Here is a 16,372-nt window from a genome sequence, read left to right as displayed (position 1 = left end):
AGAGCACATTTATGAAATTAATTAAAATTACCTTGTATTACAAATCCGATTTTCTGTGATGACAAATGAATTTTTTGTTATGAATGATAATCACAACACCCCTGTGGGCAGGGGGATTGAGGACGATCCCGCAATATCCTTGCTGGTCGCAAGAGGCAACTTGAAGGGCGAGGAGGCATCCTGGAAAACAAACCTCAAGGGAGCAAGGGATGCGTCCAGAATGCGTCAGCTGTCTGTGTGCGGCCATAATATATGGCCTGCGGTCTACGCGTGTGTTTGCCGTGCCTGGAAACCCGGAAGGGGTTTTGGTGTGATTTTGCATTGAAGATTCTCTTCCAAAACCGACAACCACTGAAGAAGCCCTCCGTATATCCCTCAAGCTACTGCCGGCGACCGTTCCGATTTTGTGGTGAGGCGTCCCGAGTGTGCTACTCCGTGGAGGGGGGGGGGATTTGGGTTGGGGAATTAATCTTTATATTGGTATGGAGGAAAATACGAGGAAGTGTATTATATCCTAGTAATGAATATATAGTAATACGGTGTTCGAAAATAGGGAAGCACTTGCAACCTTTTCCCCTTTCATAATACATAAAGCCCTATCTAGTTCGACACCTGGAGAACTGACTGAAATCCGTCAAAAAGTTGCGGTATGGCAAACTCCAAACTGAAACACAAAATTGGAAACAAAGAGGCCTTCCATTGGGAACAAGTAAGCTACACACTCTTCCCGTGCATTTCGATGTTCATACGACCCCCAAAATAAGTCGGGGTGCCATATCACACTTTAACCTGTTACATGTCGACATCGAAGCGATTAAGAAAAAGATGGCCTTTCAAGGAGTCATCGAGGCACGTCGATTGACAACGAGACGAACGGTGAGGCAATTGACACAATCTCAATTTTCCTTCACATTCTCCTTAGACCAGCCCCCTGAGCCGCAATTTACAGCGTGCGAACGCGTCGCGGTGCGACCGTTCATCCTAAATCCTATGTGGGCTGTTTCACCAACCAAGGCTTCGGTGACATATCACTTCCATGCGAGGGCAAGCCAACCTGTCCCCGTTGCGGCAAAGACAAACTTTACGGGAGGAATGGCGATGCCGAGCATTCTGCGCCAATGGCGAAGGAGCACATCCTGTGTACTCCAATGACCGACCTAAAATGCGTGAGGAAAAGAAGATAGTGGAAATCAAACTTTTGACAATCTGCAATACTTCGAAGCGCGAAATAAGGTTTAGGGAAAAAATGCCACAACTTTTTCTCGGGCATTCGCCGTAGTCGCAACTCAGCAAGTAAAGAAAGCTACAGTGTCCACTCAAACTAAAAAATAGAACTACTGAAGCCGGAAAAACGAAAGAGAACGTGCCGTTAAAATACCCGACACCAACAGCTTTTATCTTACCAAAGTCGGGAAATAAAAAATCGAATGCCGCGTTACCGGCTAGGTAAAATACCAAAGCACGGGAAATCATGCCTTTCCTTAGTCCTAAGAGTAGGAACTCCTCCTGCGTGTTTATGTTTTCCTATCCCTTTTCTTCATATCTATATCCATGTGAATGAGCATAATTATATATACATATATTCACATGCAAACACGAATACCCGCCATATGGCGAACATATATCCAGTCACATGAAAATAGATATAAGGTAAAGGTATAGGAACACATATGAAGGACGAACACGGGAATAGTGGAAAAGGTGGAATCGAGCAGATCACTTTTCCTTATATCTATTTCCATGTATATCTGTATGTATAAAAGGAAAAGGGATAGGAACACACAAAAAAAGACAAACACAGAATTTGGAACCGAGTGGTTTCCAAGCATAATAAGTTTCCTTAACTGGTCCTTGAACCACGGATCTTAAAATTGCCAAATCTGACGGACATTTTAAGAATTCAAGATGACATTATTTTTACCCTGAAGGAGGATCTTCCCGAGATTTTATAATATTAGGTTCATTCAATTGTTATTTAACTGATCCTCAACACTAGAATTATTTTCCTTCTATAATTTTACCATTTTTGCATAACTATGAGTTCTTGATTCCTATTCAATTAGCTGAATGTCATAGATTTCACACTAGTTCATTTAAAAAAAGCTTCAGGAGAACCAATTGACATTAAATTTCATCATTAGCACCTGAACTAGCATGGCGGGATTTGAATTAAAATTTTTTGGGCATCTTGAAAAAAATTAAGAGGTATATTGCAGTTTGATCTGCTCGGTTTCCTTCTTAGGTGAGGCTTAGAAATTTAGCGACAGTCAGTGTGTTCATCTACACCATAAATTTTGGACATCAATATATGGATTTGGGTAGTAATAATTCCACAATTTGCTCCCTGCCCAGAAAACCTCTTCATGGGGAAAGAAAATTCTACACAATTTTTTACAAGTTTTTATTTCTACATAATTAAGTATTTGGATGAATCAATTGAGATACATATCAATTCTCCAGCACTAATCACCAAAATCTTAGTAAAGTCTTAAGGGAATTATTCAACTTCCATGATATTTCTGTGGAATGGACATACATTACTAGCTTCTTGAATAAAAATCTGCTTATATACAAACTAAAAAGTCCACAATCATGATATGAATGTAAGATAACAGAGTATGGCCAAGAAACAACTGCATTAACCCAACTTAATAAAACTGCAGAAACAAAAGAATTAAAATCAATCCTTTGACTCAAGAACTCCACACAATGAACACTCTAGAAATAAAATGTACTTGAGCATAGAATGATGGACTTGTGGTAAAATATTAGGCAAAATAAAACAAGCATTATAAAACTGTTTAGAGCTTTAAAAAAACACATGAATATCAATTGCTCTGTGGATGTAAACTTTTGATATACAAAGAGCATAATTCAAAAGCTGATATATATGGAACATTAAAATAACTGTAACCATGGCTATAGAATTTTCAAGAATAACACGTGAATAACCTTTTTTCTGTGGACATACACATACTTTTTTGAAATATGAATACAAAATTTTCAAACTGCTACTCTTAACTCGTATTAATTATCAATTGCAAATTGATAATTTCAATGAACTTCCAGCTCAGATGAAATGGAGGAACATAAAATTTTACAATAAAAAAATAATGTACCACATGAGGATGCAGAAAATACAAAATTTTTGCCAGCAAACAGTAACAAAAAAATTCAGTGACCCCAGGCATGAAAATAACAAAATAAATCAGAAGCAGCAGTACTTCAATTCAAACCAAAGAAAATATAATGAACATTAGGATATTAAAGACAGCAAAGGTTCAAGTCTGAGGCAAAACTCATTACAGAGAGTTCATAAAAATAAAAAAAAACAAAAAAAAATAAAGAGACTGGTTCTTTGATGGGCGTGCAAACAATCACGGGCTCACATTCTTTGAATATAAGGCCAGTGTGGAGTATATCTCCAGGCAAATGAGGGAAAATCTGGAAATGACATTCATAACATGAATAAATGTACAATGCAAATAATGTTTCTTTAATAAAAATATAAATTAAAGTAGTATGAATAGAATTGTGCAATAAAAAATTACAATGATTGCCGCTAAATTGTGTTCTATATTTGGAACAACCCTTTGTGATTCTTTGGGGCTATTACAAACCCTTGCTTGCAAAGTTGTGCCGTCTGAAATGAGGCTCATTGTGGAAAGTGATTAAGACTAGCCCAACCCCAGCAGGGAGTATCCAGTGAGGAGTCATATTGCTCGAAATATGAGACCTTACCACCAGAGGTGAATACAAAAAAGTTTCAGGAGTCATAACTCACCAATAGTTTGTGTCTCAGGAATAACAATGTATAGTAAATGTTATGGTGTAGTTCTTGAAGTGTCTGTGGAAATGAGTGCAATGCTTCATGAAGGAGATATCTGCCAACAGTAGGCTTAACCATGACAATGTGCAATTCCACAAAACCTTCCAAGTGACCAAGTACCTGGCCACGCACAAGGTGATAACACTGTCTCAGCCACTCTAGAGCCTCCATGTAACACTGCCATACTTCTTCTAACCCCCCCCCCTCCCCGAGAATAAATAGAAGCTTGATATGTAACCATTTTAGAATGCTGTATGCCAGACTCCGTGATGACATGCCTCAATGATGCTCCTGTCCATACCTTCCAGGAAGTCTGTTGGGACTGGCAGAGGAGCTGGCATTGGTGTGCCAATGTACAAGGGAGTCATGTTAAAGAATTTTAGTAATTTATATTTTTATCTGGAATAAAATTTCTTCTCCCATTTATTCTTCTTATTTTTGGGACAGATCAAGTATTTCATTCATGCTTGACTGAAACTTGCTGAAAAAACCATACATGCTGTGGTAACCCAGTGGGCAACGAAGGAGGACCAGATGGCAACCTGAGTGATGCCTTTGGACATTCCCAGCAATCCCCAAAGTATGCACAATATTCCGGTTATTGAAACTTCTATGGAAATCACAGGAAATGCGAGCAGGGAATTCCCTCCCTCCCTTTCCCTTAATCTATGAATTTCACCAACTTCACAGCCAACTTGAGTGCTAAGCAAGATTTTCTGCAATCTAGAACTTTATGAGAAATCACAGGCAGCACAGGGAAAGGAAATACTTTCCCTCCCTCATGAATGAGCTAATTTCACACCCCATAGAGCATTATGCTATGTGATATGGGTGGAAAACTGGTTTGAAACCATGATTAGAAGCATTTATAAAAATTGATTCATAGAGCTTCCTGCTCAAAATATGATGTCTCGCACTGGACAGCAGGAAATATTAGAGAATTGTGAAACACATCTTCATTAATTCTTCATTATGTAAGAATTCTTGAGTTTTTCTCAGATGGGAGGACATCCTGATCAAATATCCTTTAGCATAACTGAAATGTGTCCTAAATGTTCCAGTGTGAGCAGAAATATCAACCAATTTTCAGACTTGAGGTAATTTTAACTGAGATATGTTTTTGCTAAACAATCTTAAATCAGTTATTTAAGTCATGCCCAGAGAGGCAGTACAATGGGTGCATAACACCCAAGACTTTCACAGTTTGTATAGAATGGGATCAATTTTCCCTCCCAACATATTTTTTAATATTATTAATTCCAACATTATCCTTAATTATATTCATTGACCACTGAAGATTTATAAGTACATAAATCGAAGTTGATTATGAAATTACACCTGTTCTCTGGTTTTTAGGGTAATGTGCAGTAAATAAGAATTTAAAATTACAGCTACATTTTCTGCATGATTCTGTTTGGTCACCTATAACCTTCACTAAGAGTCCTATATTTCACATTCCATTTTCAGTTTAAGACAAATTATTAGCTTAAGTGATCTCCATAAGAAAAATCTACTTAGCTTAGCAACAAAATGAAAATCACCACAGGAGATTCTCCTCTGAAAATCTTGCATATAGGTAGAATTTTGATACAGTATCCCCTAATTGAATCTATTTGCTAAAAAAGTGAACATTTACAACCATGTTAATTTAGCAAAAAACTTTTAAATACTTCAACTATCACATCAAATCTTAGAGCAAAAATGTTAGGAACAGTATTTACAGAAAATGAAAGTTATTATTAAGCACAAGGCATAAATTTAAAATAAGTGATAATTAAATCATGTTACCATATGCATTTGGTGGTGACACAGTAGAATGTCCTTGAGTCATTTTATTTTCCGTGGGATGGGTAACTCCAACCTAAAAAATTAGATTATATTGCACGTTATATTAAAAGTATGCATACTCTGAAAACCCAAGTGATATCACATCATATGACAAACAGCCAATAAGTTAATAAGATATTATTGAAAAATGAAATAATACAATCATGCATTGTGTTTCTCTAAAAGTTCTAATAGGAACACATAATAAACAAATCAATGACTATTTATACACAATATGTTTTTTTGTGAAGTTATGGTATCACCAAGCTGATTCAAAAGGTTTTTTTTAACATCAAAGTAGATAAATCGTATATTTCTGGGTTAGAACATGTTTTCAGTGAAAAAAATGAAGAATCAATTTTAGATCAGACAAAGCAATAAATAAAGTAGAGGTCAAGTAAAGAAAATTGTAGAGGTCAAGCAGTGAAGGAGTCGTGTTCTGGGTGCTATGACAATATCATTGGTAGGTGCATAGACAATAAAACAAAGTGGTGTTCCATGGACTGTTTATACCAATAAAAATTATTTGGGTACTGCTTGGAACCCAGGAGTATGACTGGAAGGGCACAGCTTACATGAATATTCACAGGCTGGATCTATTGCTCAAATCCCAACCTGACAATGTCAGCAGTGCAACCTGAGACTCACAGGTTAGTGGCCATTGGTAGGACAAAGGGACACCCTAGGAGGTTAACTATGCAACTTATGATTCAGGGAGCAGTGGCAAAGGGAACACCAAAGGCATTGGCTGTGAGACCTGCCACTCAGGGAGAAAAGGGAAGGGTAAAAGGAGTACCCAAGGCGGTTGGCGGTGTGACCTGTGATTCAGGAAGCAGTGATGAAGGGTAGGACAAAGAGAAACCCTCGGAGGTCAGCTGTGCCCCTCTTACTCATGGAGTGGCAAAGAATAGTAGGTCCAACACTACACTATGCCAACTTGTTTTAATTTCTCTATTTATATCTGTCATACATGGATTATAGGTTCACCAGATTTCCAGGCAACAAACTCTCTCTTCCCTCTGTAAATGTGTAATGTAACCTTAAATGAAAGTCTGACTATCATGCTGGTGGGTATTCATGTTTCATACATCAAATTTAGAGAATTCAGAAAACAGTCGCATGGATAGTTTTCTTACTGAAGACGGATTGGAGCAGAATAACTATCTGTATTAATATATAACATAAGCCTTCATAGTTAATTTTTCCAAGGTTTATCTACACTCAAGAGAGTGCTGAATTTTGGAAATATATTTACAGTGAATTTGTTGTAAATATTTCAAAAAACACTAAAAACCTACACGATTAACTATGTCATATACCCATATGCTCCAAAATTCCTTTTTTATCAAAATGAACAAAACCAAAGAGAGAGAGAGTGTAAATTACCTGAATTTGTGTACACATTCTTTGCAATACTTTATATGGCTGCTTTATTAGAAACAGTTGAAGGAAAAAAGGTGGAAATGTGGTATTACTGTCGTGCTGGTATTAATTTTTGATTTGGTACTTTACCTATATTAGGAGCTTTTTTATTTTACAATGAGTTCATTGTGATGACTGGGTGGCAAAGAATGAAAGAAAGGCTTTAGGTAAACTTACACCTATGAAAGAGATTTTCAGAATATCCATTCAATATTTCCTTGAATATTATTCTTTGGAAGGATATCTGACTGCAGCTACATAATGACTTCTTCCATTTTTCTTGAAAAAAATCATATAGACTACTGTTCCCTAATAGGTATCTCACTACAAATTTCATAACTACTGCTATGCACAGATTTTGATAATCCCAAACATTGGCAAGATATTTGAGGTATTCATGTTTCATACATCAAATTTAGAGAATTAGAAAACAGTCACTAGTATAGTTTTCTTACTGAGTTAGGGCTGATTTGAGCAGAATAACTTTCTACATTAATATCAAACGTAAGCCTTCATAGTTAATTTTTACAATCATAAAGACAAATTTTGACAATCCCAAACATCGGCAATATTTTTGAGGAATGCCACAGAGTAAACTTCATTATCAAAAGCAACAAGTGTGCATTAATTAAGATGTATTCCAATTGATAAATAAAATCAGATCAGTTATTAGTATTCCTCTTCTTATTTTGAACTAGGTTCATATTTTTATGATTTAAAGGCTGCCAAAAGATTCTTTTGCTCATTTAACTCTTTTTTTTTTGCTTGAGCTGTTTTGCCAACTAGTTATTATACATATGACACGCTCCAAATGAATGTTTCATCTCTGACTATGAGAAGGCTTGACATATCGTAGACCATAATAAATATGAAATAGAAATGAACCATTTACTTACTCAATATATTCAATTCTCTATAAAGCAAAAGTGTATGACTTGTCAGCAATATTCAAAGGATTTTCTTATGAAAACAAAACTTAAAATTTCATTAACCAGACTATAAATTCAGACTTACAGAAATATTTGCAAGCATGCTGCCAAGTCTATATATTGGCAAACTCTCACATTGGCAGTTATTAACAGCTTCCACAACGCCACTTCTGCGGCATGCTGTTCCTTGGATACTGCAAAACAACCAAGAATTTAAAGGTTTATTTATACATACAGAGATTTGATTATGATCCAGTGAAGAGGGATTATACATGTTTCATTTCCATTATTTTTTTGCAAAAACATGTTTCTTTATGAGCTTAATGTGATAAAATTTCTATTGATGTAACTACAGTTGTGCATCAGCGACAGCCATTGCAAATTAGACATATTGAGATTGCTAAGCCTGCTTTTTCCAAAAAGAAGTTTCTTCCTATTGTAGAACAGGAAGGGGTCACAAGGGGCTATGGAGTGAATGAGGAAAAGAATCCACACAATTTTTTGATAGCTAATAGCATTTTTGCATTGGGTCTCATGGAACCCACCATGAGCAAACGTGTAATGGGCAAAATTGATTGGCAGAATGTGAATGGCACCTAATGAAATTCTGATAGTGTACTTAATGCTATTCAATGATCTTATCTCACAATGGCAGCAGCAGTGTAAATGTTTACTTTTTTTAATAGCAGTGACTGTATCACCTTGTCCACCTCCCTTGAAAACTGATTGTCTGCCTTCTTAAAGCATTAAATATAACTTTATAGCTGTACTATAAAGAAGAAGACTTTCCGGGAAGTTCCAGCTGAATTACAAAGGTCTTGACTGTTAGTTTGTACCAGGGAAAGTAAAATTTCAATGCAGCTTCATAGAATGGCTCAATTGTTGCCACAGGTGTACCGCACACGTTCACACCTACAACTGCTGACACTGATGATTTACCCGGGTCAAATCCATTACATCTTTCTTCACTTTATATTCATGAAATGGCACTTCAAATGTGTGTTTAAGTGACTCACCATTTATTATCTGGGCAAGAGATTAGGCCTACAGTGACTAGAAAACAGAGAGTCCACTGCATGAAAGGGAGTCTACATGTCACATCAAGGACTACTTTTGTGTCATAGCCAACTGCCTACAAATTAAATGATAATGCAGTTCTAAACTTAAAAAGATAATGTATTGACTAAAATATCGACCTTCAACTTGGGCAAAAAAATACCATGGATGCTGACCCATCAGATCACTACCCGCTTCTTTCTACAATTCCTATGTCCACATCCAATGAAAGTAAAAAATACAGCAAAAGATATTTCTCTGATCAGAACATGATTGCCTTTTGTAACTTATTAAGGCCCATGAGGGGTCCAATTTGTTTTCCTTGAAGTCCCTTAACAAAAGGTTTGAATATTTCTATTCCACCTATTCATATTACTTTGAAATCTGTTTTCCCCTTGTGCTGAAGCATACAAAAAACTCATCTGTTAAATAAAAAAGTCGGTGGGTCTCTGATGAACTTTGTTAGCTTTCGAAGAAAATGAAAGAAGCAGCTGTGTATTAGAATAGCAAATCAAAACCAGCTGACCATCAGGAATATTCAATATTCAAGGAACGTTATCACCAAACCTTACAGTGCACTAAAAAATCTTTCAAAAACCATAGACATACCAATGCAGACAATTAATCTAAAGAGATCTGGAAAATTATAAGCAAATCCAAGGGCACACAATATATACAACAAGATCTTCAACTGCATGACTCTACTGGAAATTCTACTCCAGATTACTCTAAAATGGCCTCCATTTTGAATGTTTTCTACATATCTCATTAAAATCCAACAGTTTAAGCCATTTCAGCTAATTATTCCCATATTCCTAATACATGCAATTCATTTTATCTATTCCCCTGTTCAGCTATCGACCTGACCAACATAATTAAAAAAATCCCTAACAAATTTAGTCCTCAATTCGATGGCATCCCAGGGATAGTCATGGTCATTTACTACAATTAAAGATCAGCTGTTAATCTTAATTAATGAATCCTTAAAATTTGAATTTTCCCAAGCCTTCTTTAATCAGCCAAAATAGTGCCAATTACGAAGGCAATGGCAGCAAAATGGCCATGAAGAGTCTTAAGAGACCAATATCCCTGTTTAACCAGGAGGGGAAAATATTTGAAATAGTTTTCTATCATTTTCCAGTATCATATATTGAAACATAACTTATTCTCCTCATCTCAACAGGGAATTAGAAATGCGAGGTCCACTACAATAGCTAGATATCACATGGTGAATCAAATACTTTCAGGATTGGATAATAGAACTGAAATTTTAGCATTATTTTTTGATTTCACTATAGCTTTTGACTTCGTCAATATTCAGCTACTCTACTATAACTTGAAATATTATGGCATAAAAGGCATATCCAACAAATCAATAAAGTCATATCAAAGTGAACAACAGCAACATGTGGAGCTCTCAAGAAATGGCTCCAAATTTGTTTCTCCCAATATAGAAGTAACACCGAGTATTCCTCAGGGTTCTGTACTTGGCCCTATTTTATTTTTAAATTATATTAATGATCTACTAGATAAGCCTAAGCCCATTACGGGAATAGACCCATTTCTGTATGCTGGCGATAAAAATATCATAGTGACAGCCTCCTCAGTGTACAGTTTGACAGAAAGAGCAGCTGAAGTAACCCAAATTTTTATTGAGTGCGGTCATCTTTGCTTCCAAAAACCCAATTAAAACAAGTCCAGCCTGATTTATTTCACTAATAAAAATAAAATTTCCACTCCTATCTCAGCAGGTGTAAGCATTCCCCAAAATTCCAGTTACAAATTCCTGGGAGTTATCCTGCATGGAAACATGTCTTAAGAAGAACATGTTTTCAAATTATGTAGGAAATAAAGTTCCCTATGCTTCCTCATAAGAAATATTAGATATTCTGTAAATTTAGAGGTCCTTCAATGCATTCACTACGGTGAATTTTATTCTTATGTTACTTTTAGTATCCTCTTCAGGGGTTCCTCTTCCCAGGTGAGCATAACCTTCAAAATCCAAAAGAGGATTATACACATTAGGAGCAATTCTCCTTGTGATGCAGCATGTAAACCTCTCTTTAAAAGACTGTTTATTACCAGAAGCTTGCATATATGTATATATTTGATATCTTGCATGCAAAGGGTAATATTTCTCAGCCCAGATCCCACCACAATTACCATAGTCACTATACAGGGACCTGCAATGACCAGCTATTGGTCAGAACAGACAATACTGTTCATGGGCTTATGAGCTTATGATTATTCAATAAACTTCACTATGAAATCAAATATGAAACTTATGTACCTGTTTTCAAAACTAAGTTGTTCAAACTATTAAAAATTAATATGCTCTATTCTGTAAATGAATTTCTGGAATTCCCACTACACATCAATTCCAACTATACCAAATAATATGTAAATATAGTAGTACATTGGTATGTATACATACATACATCGTATTTTTTCCAAAATTGTGAAGTTTATTTCTGATATGTCCTCTATTTGTGTGCATGAATATGAAACCAATCTCTGGACAAATAAATGTGTTATTATTATGCTTTGTAGTCATGATCATAAATTGGAATTCAGATCAAAGCCCGGGAATATTCCCAGTGTCCAGGTAGACAGAGCCTCATGGTATTTCTTTATAAATTCCCTTTTAAATTATCTTAAACGGAGGAGTAATACAAAAATGAATTTATTTAAAGATACCTATATTTACCAGTTGTTATTTGTCATAGCAGGTGCTCCCTTTGGTGTCTCTGGTAGAAATTTGACTTGGTGATTACCTTTACCCATTCTCCATCCATTTCTGTTTAACTTCCTTCCGGTACAAACTCCTTTGCCAAATGGCTTAGCCCAGGTTACCTCAAGAATTGATCCATCTAGTAGGAAGCCTGATGAAATGACCCAATAAAGACCCTTCATTAAGTTCCAATACACATTTAAACAAATGTCAGAGTGGAATGGAAACTTCCAAATTGAAACTGTCCAACAGTCCAAATGTTTCATCAAAAATGAAGCACAAGTCCCATGTAAACTTCAGGCGTAACATTCTTAAAAATCCTGCAAGTTAAAAATTTGTGATGGGCATTTCTTACAGCATATGAGATACTGTGGGTTAGAAATTGAGATCCACATTACTATGGAACAAATTTGGAGAACTTTAAATTTCATTTTAGTAATCTACATTGAAATTAAGACATAAACATATCATCCCCTTTTTATTGTACACCTTGCATTTGCTAGTCAACAGCTTAAATGATGAGGATAAGGATGGTACAATGGCTTTCCATTTTCAACATGGTTTTATTGTTGCTGAGGAATGTTTAAATACCATCATGCAGAAGTCATTCCTTCAAATTAACCTTTTGAATAGTGCAAAAAATTGCTTCTCTAGGCCTCCCACAATTATATTTCACTCTTAATTTGCCAACTTGGTTTTTTTTAATTTTCCTCTCTTTCTTTACCCTAAACCTTTTTTTAAGCATTGCAATACAAGAGCCGTTAACAAACAAAACTCTCATGAGACTTTTTATCTAAATATTACCACTTATAAAAGATGGAAAATCATGACTTTCAGACTGCTCCATTTAGCTGTTTTCAATTAAAGATTACAACTAAATTTCTCTCAAGATTTGGTGTACATTTTTTTGTAAATGTGGGTTGATAACACAAAATATTTAATTACCAAATGATTTTTTAAGACGAGGAAAAAATTACTAATTCTCAATTTTTATAATTTGTCATTCAGGTCTATCATAAATATATCTCTAAGCCTCTGGAAGGTAAAATGAAGAAATTGTGATAAACTCATCTCTTTTTAATTATTCTTAATAATATAGTTTTCTCACAAAAGCCAAGGAAGCAAAAAACCTCTAAATTAAAATGTTTCATACGTTTCATGAAAGACACAAAAAATCTTGAAAGAAAAGTAGATCATCTAATTTTTTGCCCATATTCTGACCTTAAGTCCAAAGTAAATAACAAAATTATTTCACCTTTTAAAGTGAAATATGAAATGGTGCTTCTGGAAAATTATATCAATATTGACAGTCTCTAGCTCTGAGTGGGCCAAACAAGACTTGAGCTTCTAGGAAGGCATAGATTACCGAGCATAATAGCAACAAAGGGAATTGCTTAACCTAAATATTAAAAACAGTGATTCAAAAACAAGGATAAAATAAGTAAGAAATCGTCAATGATATTTTCCATAGGCTAACGACGTTTTGTTACCTTAACTAAAAGATGCATGGCTTGAGAAACATTAGCTTCATGATTTTTCAAAATGAACTAGGCCTTTAAATTACTTACCATTCATTAATTTGATAGCTCTACTTGCATCTTCTCTCGAGTAGAAGTGAATATATCCAAAATTATGGATGATTTTCACTTTTTCAATCATTACCCGAGTCCTCTCTTCAAATACCTTCTGTACCCTGGACCCAGTAGTCAACACATTCAGGTTTCTAATAAATAGAACTTTCACCTGAGGAGGAAACAAAAGAAATTTTCACTATCAAATTTGCAAAGGTTGCAAAATAATTATTCCATTTAGAATACAATCCGGACGTATTTGCCTGTTTGGTAGATTTCGAAAAAGCATTTGACAGAGTGAATTGGGAAAACTAATCAGTATATTACAGGATATAGGAATAGACTGGAGGAACAGGAGGCAAATCCGCTACCTGTACATGTCTCAGACTGTTGAGGTACGAGTGGGACATGGAGAGTCCAGATGGGCAGTGTTAGGAAGAGGTATAAGGCAGGGTTGCCCACTTTCACCATTGCTGTACAACCTGTATGCAGAGGAAATGATTAAAGAGGCATGGGAAGAACTGGAGGTAGGAATGAAAGTGGGCGGGGAATTGGTAAAATCAGTTAGGTTTGCTGATGACCAGGCTTTAGTTTGTCAGTCAGCCAAGGGATTGCAAGCATTGCTGAGTGAATTGGAAATTCAGTGCGACAGGTATGGGATGAGAATCAATATTAATAAACATTAAAATAGGTGGCCAAAAACTAGAGCAGGTAGAACAGTTTACGTAACTCGGTAGTGTTTTGGACCAACACGGTCAAAGTAGTAGGGACATAAGGAGAAGAATTGCACTAGGCAAAGAGGCTTTCACAAGGAGGAGGGACGTTGAGTAAGGATGTTAATGAAAGACTCGTAAAAACTTTGATATGGAGCATAGCTATGTACGGTGCGGAAACGTGGTCATTGAAGCAGGAGGATAAACATAGATTGGAGGCTTTTGAAATGAGGGTGTGGAGAAGAATGGAGAAGGTGAAATGGACAGAGAAGAAAACAAATGAGGAAGTACTTGGTATGGTGGGCGAGGACAGCGGTTTGTTGGGAGATATCCTATGGAGGCAGGAAAAGTGGATGAAGGGGGTATTGACCGGCAGTGGGATGTTGAAGACTGTGATAGAGGGGAGAATGTTAGGCAAACGAGGAAAGGGCAGGAAGAGGAGAGGGATGTTGGATGGGATGAAGGAAGTACTCGAGAGATGAAGAGGGATTTGATGTAGAGTAGGTTGCTGGATTGTGTTTTCTTAGTAGTCACAAAATATTTCTTTGGTAGGTGTGTCCATCAAAAAACCTACCTTAACCAGTAGATTGCCTTGTGATAATAACATTGGATATCTCAAACAACCTTATTAATAGCTTAAATGAATTTATTGTGGAATCACTTTCTATTGTTTTCAATAGTTGACTACTTCCCCTTTAGGTCTTATACAAGTGAGTTATTCCCATACATTAGAGAGGAGCTAAGGTTAAGCCACCGTATTTCTGTTATTTCAGTTTATTTCAAAATTTTTGAATACATTATCAAATTCTGCTTTACAACTTCCTGAAAGACAAAAGTATATTTTCCATTGCAAAAAAAATTGTCTTTAACAATAAATCAAATATTGAGATGTTCAAGTATGGCTTCCATAAATGTAAAACTATGAGTCATGCTCTGCAATTTGCCATCAATGCCATTATGAACTCATTAGAAAAGCTAATTTGCGTTTACCCAGCTCTCTGTGACTTTACTAGTGTTTTTGACTGCCTTTCATCCCACTCTGCTGAATAACTTTCATCACCGTGGCACTACAGGGACTGAATTAAGTCTTTTCAATTTCAAGTCATTATCTTTCTAAGCATCACCATTCTGGTACGTGTAATTACATCGCTTGAAGTCTTATGGCCATTTCTAACATACTGTGTATCATTAGGCCCCGTTTTGAGATTTTTAAGTTAGATAATGATCAATGACCTTCCTCTAAACATTCTAATCATTTCCAACTTGTATTCTGATGATCCAACATTCTGGGATGTCGGTAAACCCCTACAAGATGCATTCCTTAGATTTTACCAAATTACAACTATTAACTAATAAATGCGTCAAGTTTATCATGATACTCTGTTGTGATCTTCTTGCAGCGTGGTGACGAAACAGGATTTAGTGTCTTTAGCAATTATTGAGACGACATGTTCAACTTAACGTGGGGCCGGAAGTGACGTTTAAAAAAAAACGACTTCCTACTTTTATTCTACAAAAACAAAAGCAAACACATACAAACATCGCTCAAGCCAGCCCAAAAGAGACAATGTTACCAACCTTGTACAAAACAACAGCAACTTGATTACACATATACAACACCCTCACTTAATCTAGTTGCCCCAGACATTCACATCCTTCATGCAGTTAAAATGTTTTTTCTTAGATAAACTTTTAGTTAGCATATCTGCAGGCATCTCATGTGTTGACTTAAATTTCACAAACACTTTACCATCTGTCACAGCTGTTTTTACAAAATGGAACCTTACATCTATATGCTTAGATCTTTCCTTTACATCAACACAATTGGCATTCTTAACTGCTGACTGATTGTCATTATACATGCACACAGATTCTGTGCCAAATATTTTTCTGCAATCCTGTTTCAAAATTTCCCTCAGGATTCGACACAATATAATAGCTTTCTTGGTACAAGCAGTTAGGCTGACATACTCTGCTTCCGTTGTGGATAAAGCCACACAGGATTGTTTTTTACTTTCCCATGCTACAGCCCCTTTAGCAAATTTAAAAACATACCCCGTACGAGATAGTCTATCAATCTTATCACTGGCAAAATCTGCATCAGCATAGCCCTCAAGGAACCCACCAGATTTTGAGTAGGCAAGGCGATACGTTGATGTGCCCTTTAAATATCTCAAAACCCTTTTTGCCAACTTCCAATGTTCCATATTAAAGCTATTATTAAACTTACTTAATTTTGAAACAGCAAAAGCAATGTCAGGCCTAGTACAGGTCATTGTGTACATTAAACAACC

General features: G+C 36.0%; 1 protein-coding gene across 1 annotated transcript; it reads right to left on the bottom strand.

The window, feature by feature from the left end:
* Nucleotides 1-2,465: 2,465 nt before the first annotated feature.
* On the bottom strand, nucleotides 2,466-13,485 carry LOC139694654 (probable RNA-binding protein 46). The gene is made up of 5 exons (XM_071593145.1): nucleotides 13,363-13,485; nucleotides 11,771-11,945; nucleotides 8,093-8,201; nucleotides 5,618-5,690; nucleotides 2,466-3,444 (listed from the first exon to the last, which is right to left on the bottom strand). Exons 1-5 carry the CDS (start codon nucleotides 13,451-13,453, stop codon nucleotides 3,386-3,388), a joined length of 507 nt encoding a protein of 168 aa, XP_071449246.1. The 5' UTR covers nucleotides 13,454-13,485; the 3' UTR covers nucleotides 2,466-3,385.
* Nucleotides 13,486-16,372: the final 2,887 nt, after the last annotated feature.

The sequence above is a fragment of the Hetaerina americana genome, unplaced genomic scaffold (genome assembly GCF_022747635.1).
Source record: "Hetaerina americana unplaced genomic scaffold, ioHetAmer1.1.p SCAF_51, whole genome shotgun sequence".
In the NCBI taxonomy this organism is placed as follows: Eukaryota; Metazoa; Arthropoda; class Insecta; order Odonata; family Calopterygidae; genus Hetaerina; species Hetaerina americana.
Note: the sequence above shows the minus strand (reverse complement) of the source record. Positions and strands in the feature narration are given on the sequence as shown.

Bases quoted from the DNA above. Each gene is read 5' to 3' on its own strand.
- LOC139694654 (XM_071593145.1), bottom strand. From the start codon at position 13,453: ATGATTGAAAAAGTGAAAATCATCCATAATTTTGGATATATTCACTTC. The intron at 5,691-8,092 runs GTAAGTCTGAAT...CTAATTTTTTAG, and splicing joins GCATGCTTGCAAATATTTCT to GTTGGAGTTACCCATCCCAC. The intron at 3,445-5,617 runs GTAACATGATTT...TGTCATTTCCAG, and splicing joins GTCACCACCAAATGCATATG to ATTTTCCCTCATTTGCCTGG.